The sequence below is a fragment of the Vipera berus genome (genome assembly GCF_964194415.1).
Source record: "Vipera berus genome assembly, chromosome: 14".
Taxonomy (NCBI): Eukaryota; Metazoa; Chordata; class Lepidosauria; order Squamata; family Viperidae; genus Vipera; species Vipera berus.
In genome coordinates this window covers 2,834,157-2,861,882 of record NC_138217.1, presented here as the reverse complement: position 1 = coordinate 2,861,882, position 27,726 = coordinate 2,834,157, and the positions used below count along the sequence as shown (strand labels likewise).

Below are 27,726 nucleotides of genomic sequence, written 5' to 3'. Positions count from 1 at the left end.
CATCCGGGCCTTCCCGTCACGGCGGTGGGCGACGCGTCGCCATTACAGGCAGCGGCGGCGCTGAGGCGGACCGGGCGGCTCCCCTTGGCCGCGAACTCCCCTCCTCGCCACTCTCCAAGCGCCGGCCGGGCCTGGCTGCGGAGGCCTCGCGGACTCCCGCGCTCTCCCGAGGCCGCTCCTCCGTCCGCGGGGCGCAGGCCCGGCCGCGCCAGGCGGCCTCTCCGACTCGGCAGCGGAGGCCTGTGGTGGCCGCGCACCGGCCCGTTTCTTCCCTCGCCCGGGCGAAGCAGTGAGGAAGATGTCGCCATGAGGGTGGCCGAGACGACTGCGCTGCGCCGAGCCCGCCGCCGGGCCATGAGCCTGGGCCTCGGCCCCAGCCGCCAGCCGCCCTCGCCCGCCCGCCCGCGCCGTAGCGCCGCCGCCGCCGCCTCGCCCGCCCGCCCGCGCCATGGACAAGAACAGCCCCTGCGGCTCCGGCCTCGGGCCCGGCTCCTCCTCCGCCACGGGCGGCAAAGGGCAGCAGCCCCGCTCTAACTCCGCCGGCCCGGCTGGTGGGGAGTCCAAGCCCAAAGGGGGTAAGGCTGCGCGGGGGAGGGGGAGGCGCCGAGGGGCCCCGGCTGGGAGGGGAACGCTGGGCCGTGGAGTCCGCTGCTGAGAGCGAGCTACGGGCAGCCGGAGCAGCAGCGCCCTGGGTTGTTGCAGCCAGCCGAGCCCACCCTAGCCAGTGCAGGAACTTCCAAGCTTTATTGTATTTTTGATTTTCTTTATTTGGAATGCTTGAGTATTGCAATTAAAAATCCCAATATTTAAACATTCACAGCCTTTAAATATGAAACTTAGACAGATGGCATCTGTAAGTCTTCACTCCCATAACTTTTGTTGGCAGTGTTCATGATGATCAGTGAGGCATCCTTGTTTCCATTATTCTTGATGCAGTTGTTGTTCTAGGACAGGGGTCGGCAACCTAAAAAAGAAAAAGAGCCACTGGGAACCGGTTCCATCACAAATTAAAAAAAGAGGGAGCCGCGTGCGTGTGTCCATGCACGCGCATGCGCAAAAAGGTTTTTTGCGCATGCGCGGACGCACGCGGCTGCCATTTTTTTAAAAATGAGATGGAACCGGTTCCCGGTTGCCCGATGGCGACGGCCCGTCTGCAAAGCTGCCGCTTTCGGCAGCTTTGCAGACGGGCCGTGGCAGCTTCCTCAAAGAGCGGCGCCCCTGCCCATTCCGAGAGGTGCGCGCGCACCTCTCCGAACGACCGGAGGTGCGCGCGTACCTCCGCGCGAATGGGCAGCGGTGCCGCTCTTTCAGGAAGCCCGCCGCGGCCCGTCTGTGAAGCTGCCGAAAGCGGCAGCTTAGCAGACGGGCCGCGGCAGCTTCCGCAAAGAGCGGTGCCCCTGCCCATTCCGAGAGGTGCGCGCGCACCTCTCCGAACGACCGGAGGTGCGCGCGCACCTCCCCAAACCTTTGGGGAGGTGCGCGCGTACCTCCAAGGGGCAGCGGCGCCGCTCTTTCAGGAAGCTGCCGAAAGCGGCAGCTTCCTGAAAGAGCGGCGCCGCTGCCCCTTCGCGCGGAGGTACGCGCGCACCTCCGGTCGTTCGGAGAGGTGCGCGCGCACCTCTCGGAATGGGCAGGGGCGCCGCTCTTTGCGGAAGCTGCCGCGGCCCGTCTGCTAAGCTGCCGCTTTCGGCAGCTTCACAGACGGGCCGCGGCGGGCTTCCTGAAAGAGCGGCACCGCTGCCCATTCGCGCGGAGGTACGCGCGCACCTCTCCAAAGGTTTGGGGAGGTGCGCGCGCACCTCCGCCCATTCGGGGAGGTGCGCGTGCACCTCTCCAAACGGGCGGTGCCACTCTCCATTTGGAGAGGTGCGCGCGCACCACTGCCCGTTGGAAGAGGTGCGCGCGCACCGGGCGGCTGGGAGCCGCAAGAGACGGCTCAAAGAGCCGCATGCGGCTCCGGAGCCGCAGGTTGCCGACCTGTGTTCTAGGACAAACTGCCAATTGCCTTAGAAGAAACACTTCTTTGCCCTGGAGGCATCATCATTTTGCAGAGCTAGAAAAACCCATGAGTTGAGCTTGACTCCTGGGGACTGCCTCCATATACCTTTTTCTTGGGAGTGGTACGGAAGCAGTTTTGTCAGTATTTAAGATGTCTTCTAGTCTTCCCTTGTCTAGTGGCTAGTCCGCTGTGCTGTAGTGCCCAGGTCAGGGGTCAGCAACCTGAAACAGTGAAAGAGCCACTCGGAACCGGTTCCCTCACAAAATGAAAAACTGGGAGCCGCAAAAAAATGTGTGCGCATGCGCATACATGCAAGCATGCGCAGAACAGGGTTTGACTGAAGAGTGGAGCCAAGGCGAGATATGCACCTACCCTGCATATTTGAATTGATTGGCTGAACTTTTTTAGTCCCACTTTTTTTTTGGACTGCACATGGCAGAGGACTGGGAGCCGCAGGAGACGGCTGAAAGAGCCGCATGTGGCTCTGGAGCCGCGGGTTGCAGACCTGTGGCCCAGGTGATCTTCAGATGTTTGAAGACTATTCAAACTAACTCTTCTTTCTTTCCAAGATCAGCCAAGATCTATTAAGTGCTGCCACTGCTGAGATAGCAATGCTAGATACATTCCACAATATTTGAAAAATAATGCTAGCCCCTATAATTCTCTCTCAAATTTTCACTCTGTTTCTAAAACCTCTAGGCACATCAGTGTTTTACTGACATACCAGAGACTGGCCTTACTGTGGAGCAGGCACTATAAAATTAATGTCTCTGTGTGATTATCAGACCTTGCCAATCTACAAGCAATTTGGTGTTTCAGTGGAAGTAATTTGAGGTGATTCATGGGTAGCTAAGCTTCAAACCAGAGGTCTCATCTGGAATATCATGTCTATTTAGCTCCAGGAATGACATGGTCTAAGGGGAGGTTTGGCATATTCTGGAAGGAACTAAAATATTCTGGAATATTTTATTCCCATATTAACAGATTTTGATCATCCCTGCTATAAATAGCAAGGATGCTATATTTAGACAGAATCTAGACAGCATCATCCTCATTTTTGTTATCTTAAAAAGCTAAGTCAGGTTCTCCCAAAGGTGCTAACTATGATCTGGATATCTGAGAATCTCCATTGACACTAAGCCAGGTTGGTCCTTGTTAATTATTGGAGACCATAGAAAATGTCAGTGTAGGACCCTAGAGGAGATTGAATAAACATTCTGGAAGGAAGCAGTGGAAGCCAAACATGTTCATGAAGTCATCAATTGAACTAAATTCAGGGGTACCCCTTAATTAAACAAATCTGATAGTTCATATGGAGCTCATTCTGTTTTCTTCATGGGCAGGAATATGGTCTTTTAAAACTTGTCTGAATATTTTGCCCTGGACTCAGTGGTGAAAGTTTGTGAGCCCTTGAGAAATGTCCAGTATTGTGACCTACAGTGTAATCTGAGTGTCATTTATGTTGTTTTAATAGATAGAGATTCTGGCTAAAAACAACAACACAGAAGTTGGCTATGTCGTGGCTTTAGTAATGCACTGAGCCAACGTTTCAGTAATCTCACTGGAGAAAGTATGTGAAGTTTTAGATGTGATAACAGTGGTGCCTCTTTCAGCGCCAGGGACGTCAACTAAATGTTTTCCTGTATGTACCTGTTGATCCTGTACGTACCGTAGCAGAACATACAGATTCAACCATAGTTTCATTCCATACAGCATTAGCCTTGTGAACTCTCAGGCTTCCTCCTTCCATTATATATTCAAGTTGGACAGTATTTCATATTTTATTGTTATGTATATATAGGGGTGTGGGTCTATACATATGTTGTATGTAGTATGTTTTGGGGGTGTGCCATGTATGCATCTCACTTTGGGAGCGGGCAACTAAATTTCATTTTTGATGTGCGCCATTGTGCCCACAGTAAAAAATGACAATAAAGATTATTTTATTTTATCTTATCATTGGACAGCATGTCCCATGTTCACCTGGCATCCACTTGTAGAATTTGCTGGTGCAGTGGAGAATCCATTGTTCCATCAGTGATTGAGCTGTCCAGATCCAAATATGCTTCACATCTGAAATGATGTTGAACAGTGTTTTGTGTTTACCAAGCCTAAGGTTTCTCAATATTATCTGAAAGAACCACTTTTATCTCATTTGTCCTTTGAATATTGTTCCAGTTGCTTTCTGTATCATCCAGGTGGTCTTTGGCAAACTTGAGATGGGTAGTCCAAAGGTGCTTTTTCCAAAAGGCAATTGAACTTTCTTGTTTTTTTTCTTTGAAAACATTTCGTTTCTCATATAAGAAGCTTCATCAGTTTTGATGGACAGCACTGTATTTTGCAGAGTGTGATATTTCCTTGGTATTCTCCCGTACATGTTGCTCTTATTCAGTATTTTCTTTACAACAGTCTCAGACAGACTGACATCAGACAGTACAAAAGTGCCTGCAGTTTCTTTGCCATTATTCTTTGAAACCTCCTGGAGTGTTAATATGCTTTGTATTTGGTGATTTATTATTGGACAAATAATAATGTTGCATTTTCTTCATTTGTATCCTGTCTGCCTAATGGTGGAGGTCAAAGTCTTTGACAATGGTTATGTAAGTTCTTCTGCTCTTGAAGTCTTTTTTTCTGAGTTATTCAGAAAGTTCTTTTGACTGGAGTGGTAGTCATTTCCACAGAGAAGATTCACGAAGGCAGACTCAAGCGGTTTGTTTTTTAATGAAGTATGCCACTTAAACTCTACCTGAGTGTCATCTCATTGATGTGAACTTCTGACTCAGCTGCCTGGGTAAGAAAGCCTCCAGTGATGGAGTACCCACAACTTCTGGAGGCAAGGTGCTTCACTGGTTAATTGTTCTCACTATTAGGAAATTTCTCCTTAATTCCAGGTTGCTTCTCTCCTTGATTGGTTTCCATCCATTGATTCTTGTCTTGCCTTCTGGTGCTTTGGAGAATAGGTTGACCCCCTCTTCTTTGTGGCAGCCCCTCAAATATTGAAACATTGCTATCATGTAATCCCTATTCTTTCTTTTCACTAAACTAGACAAACCCAGTTCCTGCAACCGTTCTTCAGCTCCCTAATCATCATTGTTGCTTTTTTCTGCACTCTTTCCAAAGTGTCTACATCTTTTTTGATAATATGGCGACCAAAACTGGATGCCATATTCTAAGTGTGGTCTTACTAAGGCTTTATAAAGGGGTACTAATAGTTCATGTAATCTTGATTCTATCCCTCTAATCCAGACATGTCAAACTCGCGACATCACGGGACAGTTTTGCCCTTACCGGCAATGGGGTGGGCACAGCTTCCACGGGCCGGCAGTTTGACACCCCTGCTCTAATCAATGCAGCCTAGGACTGTGTTGGCTTTTTTTGGCTGCTGCTGCTGCAGACTTCTGGCTCATTTTTAAGTGAGATTCCAAGATCCCTTTCACAGTTACTGCTATTGAGCCAGGTTTCACCTAATCTGTACCTAATCAACATTTGATTTTTCTTGCTTAAGTGCAAAACCTTACTTTTCTCTCCATTAAATTTTATTTTATTAGATAGGGGCCAGTGTTCAACTCTTTAGAGATCCATCTGGATCTTCATCCTATCTTCTGCGGTTTTGGGTATCTCTTGCCAACTAACAACTAACTGGGCAGCTATCAGGACTAAATAGACTGCAGTTCATCCAAATGGGACTTTACTCATCCTGACCCAAATGCCTTGGAAAACATCTAAAAGCCTGCAGGATTGGGGTCAATTGTATCTGGAGAGAAGATCACTCCAAAAGGAAGAGGCCACTACCAAGAAGACATGAAAGAATATACTAATTATGTATAGCTTTAATTTTTGTGTGTGCCTGTAAGTCACTATTGACTCCCGGTCTCCTGGTCTCTTGCTTGTTGCTTTACCCACTGCACCAGACCGACTTATAGAATATCCTTAGTAACAGCTCTTAGATGAGGTTTTGATGACATTGCGGGTCATAACAATGCAGAACGGTTCTGTAGAGTCCCACAAACTTTCCATCACTACAGAAGGTGATATTCATATTGACCAACTATTTTCAACTAATTTTTTAGTGTAGCAGCTGGAGGCTCTCTGTAGATAAAAGGTTTGTGTTTAGAAAGTTCTGCTTTTAGTTTACGACAGCTGTGTGTGCAGACATTGATTATGTTCTAATCTGAACAGGCCATAGTGCAAATAGCTGAGGGTGCTGATACTATACTGTCACATTCTACAAAGCCTGGGGTAGCAGTCCTGCAGCAACAGAATTGCCTAGCAGTTATCCAATGATTTATTTTCAAGTACAGTTATTAAAAGTATATATGACTAATGTTTTAGAAAAAAGGCCTTTCTACACAAGAGCCAAGTTGCAAAAGTTCAGTATAGTACAGTACTTCCTAAGTTCTGATAATTTCCAGTCAACAATTAGCTGTTTTAAAGGGAGAAGTTCCTTGAATGTTAAGTAGGAAACTACAAATACCTGCTCTCCTTTTGTGGTAGTATCTATCATTTGTATATATAATCTTCTCATACATATATGAAAGCTGTTTCCAACTAAGGGAATTTAAATAACAAAGTTTTAAATTTTACATCTTATGAAATTTAAGGTTGCTAATACAGGTACTCCTCGACATACACAGTTCGTTTAGCGATTATCGAAAGTTACAACGTGACTGAAAAAAGTGACTTATGACCGTTTTCTATACTTACGACCATTGCAGCAGTCCCATGATCATATGATCAAAATTTGGATGCTTGGCAATTAGTTCACATATTTATGACGGTTGCAGTGTCCCAGGGTCATGTGATCCCCATTTGCAAAGTCAGTAGAGAAACCAAATTGACTTACTAACATGGTCATTAACAACTGCAGTGATTCACTTAGAAACTATCGCAAGAAAGTTCGTAAAATGGGACAAAATTCACGTAACTGTTTCACTTAGCAACAGAAATTTTGGGCTCAATTGTGGTTGTAAGTTGAGGACTACCTATACCCCCAAGTTTCCTATCCTGGTAGCAGCTTCTTTCTTGATTTACTGTTCTAATTATAACAGAACTTACAATGATGGAAATGTATTGCCTGCATTGGATAGTAATCACTGTTACTTTGGATTGCATACAGAATATTATTTTATTGGAAAAAGTTTGGATGTGTGCTAAATTGAATATTGCTGGAGGGAAGAGCTTGAGTGTACAAACTCAAATTTAAAAAGACCAATGTTTTCCTTGTCAGAAGTATTTGAAAAAAAATGACTATAGGTCATTTATTTGTCTAATTCCCTTGGGGTGATTCAAAGCATTAGAATAATGAAATTAGGCAACTGAACAAGTAATCATGTACCCAATGTTAATAAAATTTTGTTAGTCTGGAAAGGGGCTATCAGTCCTTCTGATTTTGGGCCACCGTAGACTAACACAGCTTTCTTCTTAAGTAATAAGAATAATCCTTTCATGTTACAAGTAAATGTAGTAATATTTCTATTAGTTCAGTATTTGTTTATGCTAGCACAAGGGTTAGAAAAAATATAGTTTTAAGATCAAAATATCTTCAGTTAGCAAGATCTTTAAGATGTTTGATTTCACCAGAAAGTCATGAAAGTTCCATGTGATAGGCTTCTCTAGATAAGCTTTTGCTTGTGTTGCCAGTCTGGCTGTCACTTTGGTGTGATATAAGTGCTCTGCTAGGAATTGCTTTTGACTTAATGCTGAACATTATTCCTTTAATGTTTATTTTAGAAGGGAAAAATGCAAGTGGATCCAGACAGCGTTATAATCGTAAGAGAGAAACTTCATATCCCAAAAATGAGACTTTCCCCAGCCAGTCCCGTCGCTCCTTTCCACAGAAAAGCAAAGCTTTTAACAAGATGCCCCCTCAGAGGGGGGAACAGAACAGCGGTGGCAAATCTTTTAGCCTTTTTTCTAATGGTGGAAGACGAGATGAGGTGAGATTCTGCCCTTACCAGGACATTGACATGCCTTCGTTAAACAAATATTCTGTCTTCTCTCTCTTTTCTGACACAATAGAAACTTCTATCTTCTCGCATTAAAAATGTTAAATAAAAATGTTAGAGATTAAAAATAAGAATCTAATTGAACTGAATGTTCTTACCTTCATGCTTGTGGGGGGGGGGAATCAAACAATAATGCCCTATCTTGGAAAAATAATGGCCAGATTACTTCTCATAATAGCAAGAGGTTACTATGGACTCTTTGCTTCTAAATGTGTACAGAAAGGAATGCGGGCATTAGCATGTACATTTTTTTCTTAGTTCTACAAACATGACAGGTCTGGGCATTTGTGGGTCACATCTGGTCCTTTGGCTGTCCCTGTCCAGCCTGTGGCAGGAGGCACAAGAAAGATAAATGTTCAGCATTTCCCAAATATATAAACTGTAGATGTTTAAGGCTTTACTTTATGTCTAAGGTAAAGGTAGAGGTTCCCCCCGCACATGCGTGCTACTCGTTTCCGACTCTAGGGGCCGGTGCTCATCTCCGTTTCAAAGCCGAAGAGCCAGCGCTTGTCCGAGGACGTCTCCGTGGTCATGTGGCTGGCATGACTAGATGCCAAAGGCGCACGGAACGCTGTTACCTTCCCACCGTAGTGGTCCCTATTTTTCTACTTGCATTTTTACGTGCTTTCGAACTGCTAGGTTGGCAGAAGCTGGGACGAGTAACAGGCACTCACTCTGTTACGCGGCACTCGGGATTCGACCCGCCAAACTGCCGACCTTCTGATCGACAAGCTCAGCGTCCTAACCCACTGAGCCACCTGATATTCAAGGATGACAGGCTCATTATCAAAACATGCATCTCATTGAAGTGCTACTTCAAATGTTTAATTCTTGAAAGAACCAATTAAAACTGGAGGGTTGACTGTTGATGTTGCTTCTATTTGTATATTTTAAAATATTACAGTGAATAGCAAATCCTCCTTAACCTGTACTTTGAGGGATGTATAAGCAGTTTTCCAGATCGTGATCTTTGAAAGCACAATATATTTTAAAAGATTTTTGATGATAATATAGAAAAAAAATGTCAGAGGAAAGTCCATTGTTGTTTTGCAAGTGAATAATATGCTGTCTGAGGTAAAGAGCTGAGAAAAAAAGCTCTTGACTTATAAGGAGAATAAAGCTTCCTTTGGTTTGAGCTCTGTTGCTAGATGGGACAGCCATGTAATATTTTTGGCAAAAGTAACGTCATTTGCTTTTCCCGTCCTCCCAAGAGATTGTTCCAAAGTTCTGGCCTAATGTTCATCTTCCTGGTAAAAATAACGGTCTTTATATGGCATAGTTTTTTTATTGCAATTCCTGCAAACTAATTTTATCTGTTTTCTCAGGTAGCAGAAACTCAGCGGGCAGAGTTTAGCCCTGCCCAATTCTCTGGCCCCAAGAAGATTAATCTAAACCATTTGTTGAATTTTACATTTGAACCTCGTGGCCACACCAGCCATTTTGACGGGAGCAGCCACGGCACCTGGGGAAAAAGAAACAAATGGGAAAATAAACCTTTCAGCAAGGAGCTTTTCCTTCAGGCCAAGTGAGTGTGAGATCCGCCTTCATCAGTGTCTGAGGGAGAGTTTAATTTGTACTCTTCCCATCTGCTGCTTTCAGCTGCTGTTTTATAGTTTTCATTTTCCATGTAAACGTTTTCTTTGGATTTATATTTTACATTGGAGGCTATTTTGATCATTTGACTCTCATTGCCCTGTTGTATTTGAAATGCATTAAAATTGCTGTTTGCATTTGAATTTATTCAAAACAAAGGGAAAGTGTCAGTGATGTGAATATAAAAGGTAAGTTTTATACAACATAGCTATACAAGCTATACCACATAGCTTTGTGAAATTGTTAATGCCAAGATCTAACCTGCATTGTTTTGTGAATTGAGAGCATTACTTGGAAGGTTAAAAAGCAGATACTTTCTGATTTTCTCTCCTTGATATATTTGATTTCTGAGAGTGTCCTTGGATTACGGTTAGACTAATGGAAAAGATAAAGTAATTTTGTTTTAAGATTGTTGTAGATAATTCAGCAGTTACTTAATCTGAATATCTGTCTTCCTGGATCATTTCTATATAATCAGTTTCAGGTGGCGGTTATTACGAGTTTTTAGTTTTAAATCCCTCATATTCTTTGCAGCTGCCAGTTTGTGGTGCGTGATGATCAGGACTACACGGTTCACTTCACTGACCCAGATACCTTGGTCAACTGGGATTTTGTGCAACAAGTGGTTAGTATCCTTCATCTTCTCTCTTTCTGAAACAAATACTGTGGTCAGCCTGGGAATCGGGATGGTGGGAGAGATTCAGGAAAGAAAAGGAAGTCCTCCACACAGCTCATTAGGTAACTTGTGAATTCAAAACTACAGTTCTCCAAAAGACGCTAGAGAGGAAATTAGCCCCCTCGTTTTTCTAGCTGATAAAGATGCCGTATGAAAACACCCTGTATGTGTGTGTGTGTGTGTGTGTGTGTGTATACAGATATAAACATATATTTCAAAGGCTTGTCCAATGTCAAACTGACAAACTTTATTTCCAGCTTTAAAGGAATCAAATTGCATTCTGACCCCTTCATTAGTTAAACGTTTATGTTATTGATATAGTCTCCTGCCAAACATGATTTCTCCTCTGGGCTCACGAACCAACTTCCATCTTTCTAATTGCTGATAATGCAGCCACCCATGTCCAAGAGAATACCGACAGATGAAACTCTTCAAAAGAACGTGGAGGCATTGTTGGGGGCAATTAAGCTGACTTTGTAATAATGCCGCTTGGGGTGTGTGTGAAAGCCCTAATAAGCAGGCATATACATAGAATGAAGGCTACTGCTAAGCTTGTAAGCCGCCCTGAGTCTTCGGAGAAGGGCGGGATATAAATGGAATTAAAATAAAATAATAAAAAAAATCTTAAAGGATCTTTTATTCAAGAAGCATGAAGTCGGCACTACATAGTTGAAGCCAAAAACTGAATTCCCCTCCCCTGGGCACAAAGTAGCAAAGCACAATTCCCTCCTCCAACTAACCGTCATAAATCACATTCCCCAATTAGCTTGGGCTCTCCCGCGGCCAAATTGTTATGAACTCTGGGCTCAGTAACCTTGAATTCCCATGACTTGAAATTATTGTTATGACTAACTGGACTCTCATCCATATCCCCTCTCCCAGTACCAATCAGCTCTAAAAGCAAAGGAGAAAATTGAATGCATTTCCATCTGCTGTCAAAGCAATAACACCTGATGTTAGCAGCATTGACTGTATTCACAAGGCATCACAATACACAGCTTCTATAAGTGGATAGTCAGGGGTAACCAAATCAAGCAGGTCAGGTTTTTTAAATATCTAGGCATTTAATTCTAGTTTTCCACCACTTGCAAACATCTCAAGTTGGAGCACCAAAGTCCAATACAGCTATAATTCCAGCTGTGATGGTAGTAGTTCTGTCGCAGCAATTAAGCAGTTTAAAGCCAACGGTGCACATAAGGAGACCTTTGCAGTAGAATCAATCCAGTCACCATTTCTGAGGCCTGTAGTGTTTCCTACCCCGCCTGGCGGCTTAAGCTTGGTTGTGCCCACCAGATAAGTTCTGTCAACGAAATATCGATTGAAATGGCATCTGAGGACAAAGCCCAGCTGACCCCGGCTGATCTGTTCAGCTTCTCTTGGAAGAACGAATTGCTGTCGCTTTGGCTCAGTGCAAACTCAATCCACGCTTATTTATCCTGAGTTTAGAAAAGTTGTGATTGCAGGGATGAATTGAATGATTTACAAAAAGATAGGGCTAAAATATTATTTCACTGCTGGAGGCCCTCATCACTCAAATTTGCAGACAACATCAAACAGGGGAATTGCCAACACTTTGGAAGATGGACTCAAGGTTCAAAAGGATCTTGACAGATTTGAGCACTGGGCCCCATCCAACAAGATGCAGTTCAGTGGCAAGAAAAGTTAAAGTCCTGCACTTAGGCAAGAAAAAAACAAATGCACAGGTATAGAATAAGCAGTTCCTTGCTCAGCAGCAGTAACAGAGAGAGAGATCTGGGTGTCCTAGTGAACCACCACTTAAGTATGAGCCAGCAATGTGCTGCAGCTGCCAGAAAAGGCAGTGCAGTCCTAGACTACATCAACAGTGGGATAGCGTCAAGCTCACAAGAAATGATAGTACCACTCTATACTGCACTAGTGAGGCCAAACATGGAATACTATGTCCAGTTCTAGTCAACACGATACAAAAAAGATGCCAAGACCCTAGGAAGAGTGCAGAGAAGAGCAACAAAGATGATTAGGGGACTGGAAGCTAAACCATATGATGAATATTTAAAGGGAATTAGGTATGAGTTGGACCATAAGAAAGGCTGAGCGCCAAAGAATTGAGGCCTTTGAACTATGGTGCTGGAGAAGACTCCTGCGAGTCCCTTGGACTGCAAGGCGATCAAACCGGTCAGTCCTAGAGGAGATCAACCCTAACTGCTCTTTAGAAGGCCAGATCCTGAAGCTAAAACTCAAATACTTTGGCCACCTAATGAGAAGGAAGGACTCACTGGAGAAGAGCCTAATGCTGGGAAAGATTGAGGGCAAGAGAAGAAGGGGACGACAGAGAATGAGGTGGCTGGATGGAGTCACTGAAGCAGTAGGTGTGAGCCTAAATGGACTCCAGAAGATGGTAGAGGACAGGAAGGCCTGGAGGAATGCTGTCCATAGGGTTGCGATGGGTCGGACATGACTTCGCAGCTAACAACAGCCTGAGGAAAAGAAGGATTAGGAGTAACATGATAGCAATCTTCTAATACTTGAAGGGCTGTCACAGAGATGAGGGGGGCAGGACAAGAAGCAATGGGTGGAAACTCATTAGAGAGATCCAACATGGAACTAAAGAGAAAGTTCCTAATAGTGAGAAGAATTAAACAGTGGAGCAGCTTGCCTTCTGGAGTTGGGTGTTCCATTGCTAGAGGTTTTCAAGAAAGGATTGGACAACTAGGATAAGGATTCCAGCCAGGGGGTGGGCAGGGTGTTGAACTAGAAGACATCCAAGGTCCCAACTCTATGATTCTATGTTTCTACCCCATGTAAATTGGTCATTTCTTATTTCTGAACTAACCAATCGCTTAAATTTTATTGGCCTAAAATCATCGGGCAGCAAACTTTGTAACCAGAGTCAAGAAATGGTATCAACATGTTAACATATTCTACAGTGGAATCGGGTTTAATAAAACCCTGCTGTCTGTTTTATGCCATGTAGAACTAGAGTGGAAATTGCAGGGGAGCAAATTTAAATTTTTCAGTGTGGTACAAGCGGGTTGATAGTGGAAGCGAAAGACTCAGATTGTGGGGCTGCTTTTCTCTACAAAACATCATATAAAATCTGGACAGTCACTTCTCAGGGATGTTGTTCTTATGTTCTCCATAGAAATTCCTAAATTGGGCAGGTGCTGGAATGACAATCCTCAGTGCTCTTGAGAGAAGCGTGTTTTTTAAAATAACTATAAATCAGATGGCCACCTGCTTCATTGTGTCGGTGGCTGGGGTTTTGAATAGTCAGCTCCCCACATTGCGTTGTAACATATTCTGCTCTTTAAAGAAGAATACCTTTTGAGAGTTTAATTTTATCAATGGGATTCTGTTGCACATTTCTAGCGGATTTACAGCCATGAAGTGCCCTCCTGCCCGATATGCTTATACCCACCCACTGCTGCCAAAATCACTCGCTGCGGGCATATCTTCTGCTGGGCCTGTATCCTGCACTATCTCTCCCTGAGTGAGAAGACCTGGAGCAAGTGCCCCATCTGCTACGGCTCCATTCACAAGAAGGACCTCAAAAGGTACAGAGGTTCCCTGAGTGAGGCGATCCTTTCCTCCTGCACCAAGCCAGTTGTCGTGGACCGCTTCTCTCTCTCTCTCTCTCTCTCTCTCTCTCTTTTGCAGTGTTGTGGCACTAGAAACCCGTCAGTATGCAATTGGTGACACAATTACAATGCAGCTCATGCAGCGGAAGAAGGGGGCCTTGATCGCACTGCCAAAGTCAGCGCTCGCTCATGTGGAGCAGCCTGTTCACCTGGGGGGTGAGTGTTGAGGATTCAGAGGTCTTGTGAATTGGGATTGCTTCGATTTCTGCAAACCGTGAGCCGCGTGCAGAAGGAAGGCCAATGGCTTTCAGAGTTATCTCACGTGAACCTCATTGAAAGGGACAGCTCTGATTCCCTTCAGAACTGATGCTCTTTAGCGGTTCAGCCTGTACATTACTGAAAAATCAACCTCTGCTCTCTAAAGGCACCACACAAGCTCCGATTAGACAGCCTGAAGCAACTAGGAAGTTATTTCTAATCATGCAGGGTTTCTTCTTCCTTGTAAATCTTTAATTATTTTGTCATTGAAGACAAACGTTTTAATGGAACTCTTAAAGAAGCCGCTTTAAGAACCTGAAGTGCATTGCGGGTGGTTGATGTGCAACACATCCAAATGTGACGGTAATGTTTGTCGCAACGTCTGGCTGTTTCTCCATCCAGATAAGCCGCACAGCCAGTATTCAAAGCTGCTCCTGGCCTCTGAGGGCCAGGTCCTCCAGCAAGTAATCCTGGAAGAAAAGGCCGCCCTTCTGCGCCAGTACCAGGAGGAAAAGCACACACCTGAAGCCTGTTTCGTTGAAGCAGCCCTGCAGGAACTGAAGGTGGGGAAACCCTTACACTTTGGAGAGGGAGTGTGGTGAACTGGCTGGTAGAGTGGCGCTCATTGGCTTGGAACACGTTCTCTGTTTTAATGGATGGGCTAATGTGGTCTGAGCCTGTTTGTTTCCAGTTTATACTGTGGTTTATTTTACAAGGATTGGAATGATTTGAGATCCACCCACCTTTAGTTCTTTGCTTGGTCATGACACGTACTGGGTTACTCCAATCTGCTCCACAGCACGATGAGTCTAAAAATAAAAATTAGAAATGACCCCATATGATTTTAACTATTAGAAAGAAGGAGTGTATATAGGCGATAAAGATGAATAAAAGCATCATCATTGATAGTGTGTATTATCACCCACCCACCTAAGTTGCTGCGAATGAAGCATTCCAGAAGGCATTTGCAGGTCTTCGAAATAGGCACACGGGGGACTTTCATTACAGTTAACATATTGGGAAACAACTGCCAGGAGTGGGCCTGCCAAGGAATTCCCGACTTTCCTCTCTGGCAACTTTCGCCTTCAGCGGGTAGAGGACCTGCTAAATGAAACAGAAATGTTAATCCAGAAAGTGGAAGAAGCAGCAATGCTGAAAATGCTGTGTAGTGCTGGATTTATTTGATAGAGAAAGGAATAAATCCGAAACCTTAGGAATCCAGATTTGAATTAACATAAAGTGATGGTAAGTTGGATTCCTTCATAAAAGAAGCAAATGAGTAAAATTATTGAAGACAAAAGGGAGTTCATAAAAAAGGATATGTGAAAAGGACAATTGTGAGTCCTTTCTGGAAAGAAAAAAGGGAAGACAGCAGGAGCAACTGTTGTAGGTTATTTAGCATATGATACGACATACTGTTGTAGGTATGCAAACGTTACTGAAATTCAAAAAGCTGCAAGTTCACTAAGGAAGAGCAGACTAGATATCAGGAAAGCTGAACTTAAGAACAAACCAAAAAGAGAGAATAGAATGGAATAGGAATAGGAATAAGCTGGAAGGGACCTTGGAGGTCTTCTAGTCCAACCCTCCACTCCAGCAGGACAACCTCTACCATCTCAGACAGGTGATTGTCTAGTTCTTAAAAATCTTCAGTGATGGAGCACTCATGATTTCTGGTGGCAATCTGTTCCACTGGTTAATTGTCCTCGATGTCAGCAAGTTTCTCCTTAATTCCAGGTTGCTTCTCTCTTTGATCAGTTTCCAACCGTTGTTTCTTGTCCTTCCTTCTGGTGTTTTGGTGAATAATGTGACCTCCTCTTCCTTGTGGCAGCCCCTCAAATATTGGAACACTGCTATCACGTGTCTCCTATTTCTTCTTTTCTTTAGACTAGCCAAACCCAAGTCCTGCAGCCGTTCTTCCTATGTTTTAGTGTCAAGGCCTTTGATCATCTTAGTTGCTCTTCTCTGATTTTTTTTCCAAACTTTCAACATCCTTTTTGTGATATGGTGACCCAAATTGGCTGCAGTATTCCAGGTATGGCCTTACTAGGGTTTTATAAAGCGGTAATAATACCTGAAATGGCCCTTCGGCCCTCATCCCTATGCCTCTGTTTATACAACCCAGGATTGTATTAGCTTTTTTGGTTGCTGCTGCACACGGCTGGCTCATGGTTAAGTGATCGTCCACTAGGACTCCCAGGTCCCTCTCACAGTTATGTTTTTAAGCCAGGTCTCACTCAATCTGTATTTGTGCCTTTGGTTTTTTCTGCCTAAATGTAAGACTTTGCTTTTCTCCACATTGAAACTCATTTTGTTGGATAGGGCCCATTGTTCAAGTTTGTCAAGATCTTTTTTGGATCTTGAGTTTGTCTTCTAGGGTGTTGGCTACTCCTGCCGGTTTGGTGTCATCTGCGAATTTGATGAGTTCCCCTTCAATTCCCTCTAAGAACTAATTGAAAGATGAAGACCGAGTTTGATAGAATCATATTCAGGAAATACCAGTGTGTTCAAATTTCTAGAGGTCTTAGCGAACATCACCGATGGTGTCTCCACATTTCCATTTATCATCTCTGAGAAGCCTGGGAGAATGGAAGACTGCAGGGGGACAGAAGATGCCACCAAGCAAGCAGCCAATCACTGCAGAAAGAAAGAAAAACACAGAAGTCGGAAAGCCATGTTTGTTTATTCAAAGTACATGACAGGATAGGGGTCCATAGAATAGAAGAAAGTATTCTGTAAAATACAAAGATTTCAGCATGTTAGCAAGAGAAAGTTATTAATACTTTTCTGATAATTTATGCATTACAAGACCACATTCCTAACCCAGTAATAGAAGAAATAAATAGGTTTACATTATACTGTTCTCTAAGAGTCACATAACTGGTTTTCCTTCTAGGATCGTGAAGGCAACTTGATGTGTGAGAGTGATGTTCCTGGTGTCACTGCAGCTGTGGAAAAATTAGTCATGACAGAAGCTTCCAAGAAAGAAACTGCAGCAGTACCTCAAGAGAAAAAGGTGAGTAGTTGCATAGTCTTAAATCGTGCTTCATCTGCCTCCAGAGGAGGCCAGGGGGACACGGAAGAGGGCTTCCTAGAATGGATTGGGACCAGGCCAGCTTTCTCTGGCCTTGCACTTGAGGGTAACAACAACTCTTGGATGTTCCACCCATTCTGGATGCTGCATTTTGGAAAACTACTGATTATCAGCCTGGAGGTATCGACAGTGAAGAAATGCACATCTAGAGCATGTCCGGAAAAGAGCAGCCGAGGCCTAATGGGCCTGGGCAACGGAGGGGAATCCTGTCAGCTGCAGTTCATCTTGAGATGGGGGCCAAGTCCGTGATCACCAAATTAGATGCTTTCCAGGGCGACCAGTGTCCATATCTGCCTCTTCCATTTCGTGCCAGAGTTCCCTGCTGACAAGGAAGTGGGTTTTTAAAACACGGGCGGACGATCTTTGCTGCCTAAAGGCCTCCTGCCATTTTGGTAAGCACTGAGCAGCCCATGAGCAGGAAGCTCCAGGAAGGATCTCCAGTGTCTTCTTGTGGGCTTGTTTGTGGGTTGCCTGAATGCAGGGGTGAGAGTTCGAGACTGCCCGGAAGTGAGGAACCGAGGCCCAGAGATTCCCTGAGAACCCTTTGTCTCCCGAGGCTGCCCATTTTGCAAGCAGTTTCTACTGAGTTTTAAAATAAAGACAAATTTGGCCATTATTCTGGAGTACTGTATGATTCTCCAATTTTCTCTTCCCGGCCATTGTTTCCCTTCCTTGTCTTTGTGCTAGCCTCTGCTATCTTGACAGAGGGAAAGAAAAGGAGAAATTAACTGGAACAGAACCAGGGGGTGCTAACTGCTTTTTTATCGTTGCAGGGCGCGCTAGAATATCTTTCTTCTTTCAATGATGAATTGCTGGAATTTCCCCCTGTGGGTCCCGCCAGTGGAAATCCCCCTGCTTTGGAAAGTGCAGAGGCAGCAGCGGATGACGGCATGGAGAGGAAGATGGATCCGGCAAGCCCAAGTGAAGCAGGGGAAGCCATTCTGGGTGCATCTGGCTCTGGAAAACCAAAGGCTGTGTTTGCCGGCGGACACACCCAGAGTCCTCCTTCCTATTACTTCTACCAAGGTCAGTCCTGTAGCGCTGGGTGTTGTGGGAAAGCTTTGTGTTTTAAGGTGGATGTCAAACAATTGTAGCATAACGGAGTCGGGACAGTGGGAGGGAAGGTCAGAGCAGAGGTAGCTGATGTTTCCATGCTCCCCAATTATCTCAGCTTTTCACTGAATACTCGGGTCCCGAATAGTTTGCAGTAACCTTGAGGGCTCTCCAGATGCTGGCTCCTATTGTAGGATGGGCTGCATCTTCCGAAGCTTATTTCAGTGCTACCTTGCTGTGTGTTTAATTTGGTAAACAGTCCTCAGCAGCTCGGCAGTAGAGTTGGAAGTCTTGCTTTTGCTGGTTCTTGATGTGGAGTCTGTTGATAATACTGTCAGGCGGAAGTTGAATTGGCTTGGATGCCTCATCAGAATCGCTCAGTGCGCCTTTCTGCTCCAGAATCTAACACGCGCGCACGCACACACACACACACACACACAAACACACACACAGAGTTTCCCTTTTCTGCAGCTGCCCAGATAGCCCTGCAGAAAAAGCTCCCTGGCCTTGGCGAGAGTGCTCTTTTTCAAAGCACTTTCACTTCCTTTGCTAGATATGGAATAATATTTGCATTTAATATTTGCATTTGTATACCGCCCTTTCCCTGAGGACTCAGGGCGGTTTACAGGGAATTAAAAATCAAAACATACAAAAGTTAAAACCAATTAAAAAGCATTAAATTCACCCTGTACATTAAAACCCCAGTTAAAATTTTCTCCTCAGCCTGGGCCCGAGAGCTCAAAGAGCCAGGTCTTCAGGCCCCGGCGGAATGATCGGAGGTCGGGAGCAGTCCTCAGCTCTACCGGCAGCTGGTTCCAGAGGGCAGGCGCTCCCACTGAGAAGGCCCTATCCCTGGGTGTCACCCGCCGGCAATCTCTCACCGGCGGAACCCTGAGCAGACCCTCCCTGTGGGAGCGCACTGGGCGAAGGGCGTTTGATGCCGGCAGCAGGTGTTCCCTCAAATAACCCGGACCCAGGCCATGTAGGGCTTTATAGGTGATAACCAGCACCTTGAATTTCACCCGGAGGGCAACCGGAAGCCAATGCAGCTCGCGGAGTAGAGGTGTTACATGGGAGTATCGGGAAACCCCCATTACAACTCGCGCGGCCGCATTCTGCACCAGTTGAAGCCTCCGAGTGGTCTTCAAGGGCAGCCCCATGTAGAGAGCGTTACAGTAGTCCAAACGGGAGGTCACAAGCGCATGAGTGACTGTGCGTAGGGCGTCTCGGTCCAGATAGGGACGCAACTGGCGCACCAGGCGAACCTGTGCAAAAGCCCCCCTGGTCACGGCTCCTATGTGATCTTCAAAATTGAGCCGTGAATCCAGGAGGACGCCCAAGTTGCGAGCCCTATCAACGGGGGGTAACACCTCACCCCCCATCGTTAGAGGTGGAATAACTTGGTTAACCGGAGACGCCGATATGCACAGCCACTCAGTCTTGGCGGGATTGAGACGAAGCCTGTTTCTCCCCATCCAGACCTGAACCGCCTCCAGGCACCGGGACATCACGGAGAGGGCATCACTGGGTTGGTTCGGGGTGGAAAGAAAAAGTTGGGTATCATCAGCGTACTGGTGATACCCCACCCCAAAGCCACGAATGATCTCGCCCAGCGGCTTCATGTAGATGTTGAACAGGAGGGGCGAGAGAACCGACCCCTGAGGGACTCCACAAATGAGAGACCTCGGGGCGGATCTCTGCCCTCCTGTCAACACCGACTGCGAGCGGCCCTGGAGGTAGGAGGAGAACCACCGTAGGACGGTGCCTCCCACTCCCAACCCCCTGAGACGCCGCAGCAGGATACCATGGTCGATGGTATCGAAAGCCGCTGAGAGATCTAATAGGACCAGGACAGAGGAGCAACCCCTGTCCCTAGCCCTCCAGAGATCATTCACCAGCGCGACCAATGCCGTCTCCGTGCTGTGTCCGGGCCTGAAGCCCGATTGGTACGGGTCCAGATAATCAGTTTCTTCCAGGAACAGAGGGAGCTGATGCGCCACCACACTCTCAACAACCTTCGCCAGGAAGCGAAGGTTGGAGACTGGACGATAGTTGTTTAAAACAGCCGGGTCCAAAGCAGGCTTCTTGAGGAGGGGTCTCACCACCGCCTCCTTCAAGGCGGCAGGGAAGACACCCTCCTTCAAAGAAGCAGTTATTACTGCATGGAACCAGCCTCGTGTTCCCTCCCGAGCCGCATAAGCTAGCCAGGAGGGGCACGGATCCAACAAACAGGTGGTGGAGCTCAGTCTCCCCATGATCCTGTCCACATCATCAGGGGAAACAGGGTCGAACTCAGTCCAGATAACGTGCTCAAGACCGCCTGATTCCTCCACATCAGACTCTGCCCAGTCAGAGTCCAAGCCGGTCCGGATCCGAGCGATTTTGTCCGTCAGATGATGACTAAACTCCTCGGCTCGTCCCTGCAAGGGATCCTCCCTCACCTCCTGGTTAAGGAGGGAGCGAGTCACCCTAAACAGGGCGGCCGGGCGATTATCTGCGGACGCGATAAGGGCGGCAAAGTAGTTAGACTTCGCCGTCCTTATCGCCGCAAGATAAGACCTTATGAAGGTTCTTAACTGCAATCGGTCGGATTCGGATCGGCTGGATCTCCAACCGCTCTCTAGACCTCGTCTCCGACGCTTCATCTCCCGGAGCTCCACAGAGAACCATGGAGCCCAACGGGATCTGCGTCGAGTCAGAGGTTGCATGGGTACAACACAGTCGAGTGCCCTGGTGGCAGCCGTTTCCCAGGCCTCCACCAGAGCATCGACTGGGCTGTGGGTAAGGGTGATAGGTATCGGCCCAAGCGCCCTCTGGAACCGGTCCGGGTCCATTAGGCGCCTGGGGCGGAACCACCTGGTCGGTTCCGCCGCCCAGCGGCGGGGGATGGCATGACGGAAAACCAGCCTCAGGAGGTGATGATCTGACCAAGACAGAGGGGTGATGGACGGAGAACCCCCTCCCAGATCATCCAACCACTGTCCAGACAGGAACACCAGGTCGAGAGTATGATCCCCCTCGTGAGTAGGGCCCTCAATAACCTGGGTCAGGCCCATGGCTGTCATGGAAGCCATGAACTCCCGAGCTAACTCCGACGACCCCCCCAGTGATGGCAGGTTGAAGTCACCCAGGACTATAAGCCTGGGGAACTCCACCGCCAACCCTGAGAGGGTGTCGAGCAGCTCAGGCAGGGCTGTTGCCACACAGCTGGGCGCCAGGTATGTGAGCAACAAGCCCAACTGAACCCGAGGACCACATCTCAAGAGGAGGGATTCACTCCCGGCCATCTGGACAATGGTGGCCTCCCGGGGACACAAAGTCTCCCGAATAACCACTGCCACCCCACCACCCTGAGCCCGTGGCTGGTGCAGCACCCGGAAACCTGGCGGGCATAACTCGGTGAGAGGCACCCCTCCCTCCGAACCCAACCAAGTTTCCGTGATGCACGCTAGATCCGCACATTCCTCCTCAATCAGATCACGGATGAGGGGAGCTTTGTTAACTACGGATCTAGCGTTAAAATAGACCAACCTGAGCTCAGGGGCCTGATCACCCTCATCCCCGGGTAGGAGGGTGCTAACCGGAGGGTCGGAGCGCGCCACCGCTCGGAGATAGCGGGGGCGCGATCCCAGATGTTGATATGGCCCTCCGCGCAAACACCTGCTGCCATACCCTATCGCCGTGGGGATTCGATGCCCCACCCCCACATTCCCAGCGCCAGCAGCCACCTCCCCCGACCCCGTCCCGTCGGGACCTCTAACAGGTCCAGACTGAGTGCCGGTTACAGATTCCTTCCCCACCCTCCCCTTCCTCCCCCTCCCTAACCTCTTAAAATAACCGGCTAAGAATCTTATCAGGGGCCTCTTAGCGCGTCTTAACTCGAGGCCCCTGTCCAAGCCCAACCACGGGGTCCTCGACTCAGCCACTTGTTCAGAGATGGTTCAGAGTTAACGACTGCAGGGATTCACTTAACAACCATGTCCAAAGCATTAAAATCAGACATGACTCATTAATGACTGCCTTGCTTAGCAAAGGAAATTCTGGTCCCAATTGTCGTCCTAAGTCAAGAACTACCTGCCATCTCACCCTGAGGGGTTGTTCTAAGTTCCTAACCTTAAATAACTGCCCTGCAACTTTTTCTTCTTTTTTTCCCCCCTGATGGTGCAGCTGAAGACGGGCAGTGTCTGTATCTGCACCCAGTGAATGTCCGTTGCCTGGTGCACGAATATGGGAGCCTTGAGAAGAGTCCAGAGAAGATCACAGCTACCGTGGTGGAGATCTCTGGCCACTCAATGACGGAGGTAACGAGTGGGCCTGGGGCCCTTGTGGATGGCCAGATGTTGCCTCTGGGGTGAGCATCATAGCTCCCTTCCGCTAGGAGATGTTTCAGTTCAGTCCGTGCTCAGGCTCTTTCTGGGAGCCTCTTGGCATTGCCTCTTCTGCATGCTGGCAATCGGAAGAGCGGCGTTGGGGGGAGAAGAGTTGGGAGCCCACTTCTTCTCTAAACCACGACTCCCGCCTGCAGGATGTGCGTCAGCGTCATCGTTACCTCTGCCATCTGCCCCTCACCTGTGAGTTCAGTATCTGCGAATTGGCAGTGAAGCCTCCTATCATTTCGAAGGAAACGCTGCAGATGTTTTCAGGTGAGATCAGAAAAGCGGATCTCTAGGAGTTCTGCTTTCTCTCATAAAAAAAGGATTTCAAAAAAAAAGTTAACGCTGTATTTGGCAGGTGCGGCACCTGACACACCCACCGGAGTACAGAGTTGAGCCACGCTTAGTTTTTTTTAGTTAGAAGACCGCTGGGGATGCTGCAGCTGGAGGCTGTTCTGGCACAGGAGAGAAAAGGTCCAGGCGCGTTGCTCTTGGGTCTAAGGAAGCTTGATGGATGCAGCCATGAAATGCTCAGGGACGGGGTTGGCAACTTTAGTCGACAGCTTTACTTTCAAGTTCCAACTTGCATCACCCACAAGAAACACTACCTAAAAAAACAGACAAAGTATCCCCTCATTTTTAAATTAAACCAGTGAGGAAAAACGAGCGGTCTGCTTAGAAAAATCTAGTATTTGAGATTTGGGCTGAAAAAAAGAAAGGCAGTTAACGGAAGTATTGAATTTGGAAATGAGAGATTGGATCCTTGAATGACTTCAGTTGTCAGTGAAATCTGAAGTTTGAGTGCTGGGTTGGGCTCCTGAGGGATAGGGAGGGGAGAGGAACCTGAAAACCCACTTCCCGGAAAGGCTGCGCCCGAGAGATTTGGTTGCCCACAGTAGCTCATCTCACCGAGACTCTCTTCCAACGGCCCTCAGATGACATTGAAAAACGAAAGCGGCTTAGGCAGAAGAAAGCACGTGATGAACGACGTCGAGAGCGCAGAATTGAGATGGAGGAGAACAAGAAGCAGGGCAAATGTGAGTGGCAGTGCTGAGCACAGCTCATCTGTGTGTCTTTTACTACCCAGTATGCAGGCATAGTGAGCCGGTTTGGTGTAGTGGCGAAGGCATCCAGCTACGTCAGGGAGAGCGTATGTTCTCATCCTGCCTTGGGCACAAAGCCAAGTGTCTAGGCACACTCTCCCCTCCCTGGGAAGGAGGCAGTGGCAAGCCACTTCTGAAAAACCTTGCCAAGAAAACTGCAGGGACTTGTCCAAGCAGCCTCTGAGAATCAGACACAATTGAAGGGAAGGGGGAAAGTCTAGGCCTAGTTTGGCAGAGATGGAAAGCAAAGTCCGTAGCGAGGGATCATTTGCACCATACTTTGGCAATGTTTGTTTGCCCAATGCAAAAATGGAACAAGCCTGTTTCAAGTAGCGAAGCCACAGTCCTGTTGAAGTTGCTCCTGGGAAGAAGGGAGGAGCCTAACTTCAGTTGACTAGTGTACTTGAAGAGAAAGCTATGGAGTTTGTTACGGAAGTGGAACTTCTGCTTTTATGTCTAGATCCAGAGGTCCGGATTGCGTTAGAGAACCTGCAGCAGTTTCCGGCCTTCAGCGCTGGATCTGGAGAGCCTGCTGGTCCTGAGAACGAGTGCCACATGCTGCCAGCTTGCGTTGGAGGAAGTCCCACTTCCCAGTCAGGTAAGCAGCCAAAGCAACTTCAGCCATCAACAGCATCTTCTAAAGCAGCAGTTTTGGACCTTGGCAGCTTTTAAGATGGGCAGACTTCAACTTCCAGAATTCCCCAGCCAGCATGCTGGGAGTTGACATCTTACACTTGCCATGGTTGAGAAACACTTCGGTAAAGGCTGATTTAATTCTGTTTCCTGCACCAGTCAGTGGTGGCACTTCACATTTGCATAATAACTCAGTCCAAGGGGACAGTAATGCAGCCGCAGGCCTGCCAGATGCTTTCAAAGGCAAAGCAGTAGACATTTGCAAACTGGAACTCTTAAGAGAACTGAAAATCAATTACAGGATGCCCATGTCTGAAAAACGAGGGTTAATACAAGTAATAAAAGTGGAATTTGGGGGGGCACAGTATCAAAAGTCTGTAACTTACATTCCCTGCCTCTTTAGTAACGCGTCTTCATTCTCACGCTCAATATTTAGCTTTGTGTCTTCCAGAGTCCTTGCTGACTCCACTGTCATCTTCCAGCCTTGGCAGCCCCCCATTCCTTATTGGGAGTCTGGAGGAAGACCCTGCCTGCCCCTCGTTTGCGCAGGTGGGTGCGGCTGTTTGCAAGACCTTCTCATTTTCTGGAGAGCAGAAGTTGAGACTGAACTTGGCCTACACAGCTGAGTAAATCTGAACTGTAGAAATTGCTGCTCCCTTTATCATTTATTACAAGCAGTTTTACTGGTAATCCCTTGGTAAACAGATGATCCAGCTTGATTCCCAAATCAATAAAAATCAGCATGTGAGGTGAATAATCTGGTTTCTGAGTCCATCTTGCAACTTTTCAGATGCTGAGGGCTGGAAAAGCCAAACCAGAAGTATGGAATAGTTCTCAGCCAAAGAAGAAAGGTAAGCGGGATTATTCTGTTGGGCTAGTTCTTGGTGCTCTCTGAGGTTGTTCATTTGCCTGAAGACGTTTCATCATCTAGTAAGATCACCAGTGTGAGGGAGCCGCTGTTTATATTCAGCAGTTTTTTTAAAGTAGTCCTTTCTAAATAATTGTGCAGTGAAGGTCTCAGTTGATAACCCTGTATTTCTTGGGCCTCACATTTGAAATGGCCAACCACAGTGATGAAATGCACTAAAAGTGAGCCTCTGTCAATAAGATTAAAAGTAAAATGAATCAAGGAAAGCCATAAAACGCTCCTGTAATATGCAGATGAGTTGTAAATTTTAGCACGTGAGCAACCTGGAGGGCCAAAGACCTGTCTTTTCCTGACAAATGAGCTCTGTCGGCGTTATTCCATCGTGGTGATGGTGTGGGAGCCTCTTTAGCCTTTCCGGGAATCTCAAAGCAACATTTTTCAGAAGAGACCCCCACTGCGGCACCTCCAGCTCCGGGAGACAGTGATGCGGAGAGCGACAGCTCGGACCGTGTGCCTGTGCCTAGTTTCCAGAACTCGTTCAGTAAAGCTATCGAGGCAGCCTTCCTCAAACTGGACAAACCGTCCGCTTCTGAACACCTCTTAGGTAAGTCAAGGAAAAGGGCGTCGCTGGCCCTTAATTCTGTGCAGAAACGCAGGTGTAGCTGGGTTACCTGTTTCTTTAGCCATCCTCATGACATCTCTCCCATCGTGGTCATTCCTGTCTTAATTCTCCAGCTTCACTTATGACCACGGTGGAGCCCGAACTTTCTGTTGCTAAGTGAGACATTTGTTGAGTGGGTTTTGCTCCATTTTACGACTTTTCTTGCCACGGTTGTTAAGTGGATCACTGTACGTGTTGTTAGTAACAGAGTTGTTAAGTGAATTTGGCTTCCCCGTGGACTTTGCTTGCCAGACGGTTGCAAAAGGGGATTTCTTACATGACCCCCCGGGACACGTGATGATTCAGCTGCCAAATGTCTGGATTTTGATCACGTGACCGCGGGGGTGCTGAAATGGCCGTTAAGGGTGTAAAATGGTCAAGTCACGTTTTTCAATGCTGTTGAAACTTCGAATGATCACTAAGGGTTACCTGTGCAGTGTACGAGTCATAAATCTTTTAGATGGGTTGACAGTGCCAGCTTGCACTAGTCTTGCTGAGGTCATAAGTTGTACGCTGCCTCAGGCAGCACGTTAAACAAACCAATCAATCAACCAACCAACACATAAATAACAATGTTTTTTTTTAAAAAAGTGCCAGGAAATAATATTTAGCCAACTCTACATGTCTGCTGGCAAGAGCGGAATTTTTTAACAAAATAGAATTGGGATCATTATGCATCAGACAGTAGGCAGATATCGCAGGAGTCGCAGCTTGTTTGCATCCCCAAGCACAGCTGCCCAGGAATGTTGGCTTGGGGGTGGGAGGGGCACCGTTCAGAACTGCCGCTGGGCTTGAGGGGAGGTTCCTGCCCAGTTAGGGCTACCATCTCTTGCAGATAGTTCAGCTCCAAGGGAGGTTGCCCCGGAAGGCCCTGATGGCTCTTTTTCTTTTGCAGAGGAGAAGCGAGGCAAGAAAAAGAAGCAGAAGCAAAAACTCCTCTTCAGTACTTCAGTGGTTCATACAAAGTGATTTTTATTAATAGGCAAATTCTTCCTCCTTTTGATTTATTTGGTTTGCTTTTGTGTTTTTGCTGCTATAGGTAAATTATTTTAGTTCGGACACAGTCTGTTTCTGAGAAGCGGGGTGGGGGTGGGGGTGGGGGCGCTAGGGATGATTAAAAATGGGCATATGTTGTTTGCTTGCTGATAACCAAACTGAAGTATTGCAACACACACACACACCTGGCCAAAAGGATGTGTGTTATGCCAGGCTGACTCGGTTTACCTGGCTTGCCACTGGGCTGTAGGAAGTACAACATCTGGTGGAGGGTGCACAGCTGCTTTTGCCATTTGGGTGACGGGTTGAGTGCGATCAGCATGGGGCTGCAGTGGGCTAAGCGCAACCAAGTTGCTGGAGGTAGGGGAGACAGCAGCCGATACTTGCCCATTGCTGTGCCCACTTAAGTAGCACTTGGCTGAGCAGTAGGTCGTGGTGCACGTAACTCAGTCCCTGCCTCCCTGGCTGTTCTTTGTCTTTCTGCGAAGGCCAGCTTTTGCAGACGTTTTGTTGGATGAAGCCTACCGCGGTCAGTCCGTGTGCAGGGGCTGCTTTTGGGGTGAAGGTGCTAATTCCTGGGGGAAGCGAGGGATGGGGGCAGCGTTTCCCTTTGCACAGAAGGGGCAACCCAGAGGAGGCTGGCATTTGCTGGGCGCCCAAATCCAGTTGGATGTAGGAGGATGTGTGTGCTTTTCCCACTTTTGTTTCTCCTGTTTGAGAAAATATCTCATTCCGCACTGCTTTTGGCTTGATCTGAAATTAATTCGTACTAAAGTGTCATTTCCATTGACTACAATAAAATTCAGTGTAATATACCAGCAAAGGTGAATAGTTGCAATAAACCATATGCACGAGTT

At 46.9% G+C, this 27,726-nt stretch overlaps 1 protein-coding gene across 3 annotated transcripts; it reads left to right on the top strand.

The window, feature by feature from the left end:
- Positions 1-10: 10 nt before the first annotated feature.
- RNF10 (ring finger protein 10) lies at positions 11-27,723 on the top strand. 3 transcript variants are annotated; one of them, XM_081339345.1, is made up of 17 exons: positions 11-575; positions 7,730-7,935; positions 9,330-9,529; positions 10,132-10,222; positions 13,622-13,806; positions 13,910-14,046; positions 14,491-14,651; positions 16,985-17,104; positions 17,956-18,208; positions 22,403-22,536; positions 22,761-22,878; positions 23,544-23,645; positions 24,172-24,309; positions 24,796-24,893; positions 25,135-25,195; positions 25,658-25,816; positions 26,769-27,723. In XM_081339345.1, the coding sequence occupies exons 1-17, from the start codon at positions 449-451 to the stop codon at positions 26,840-26,842; spliced, it is 2,364 nt and encodes a 787-aa protein (XP_081195471.1). In that variant the 5' UTR covers positions 11-448; the 3' UTR covers positions 26,843-27,723. The 3 variants fall into 3 exon arrangements, with proteins under 3 accessions (XP_081195471.1, XP_081195470.1, XP_081195472.1); XM_081339344.1 differs by having other exon boundaries at positions 25,655-25,816; XM_081339346.1 differs by lacking the exon at positions 11-575 and adding an exon at positions 5,831-5,848 and having other exon boundaries at positions 25,655-25,816.
- Positions 27,724-27,726: the final 3 nt, after the last annotated feature.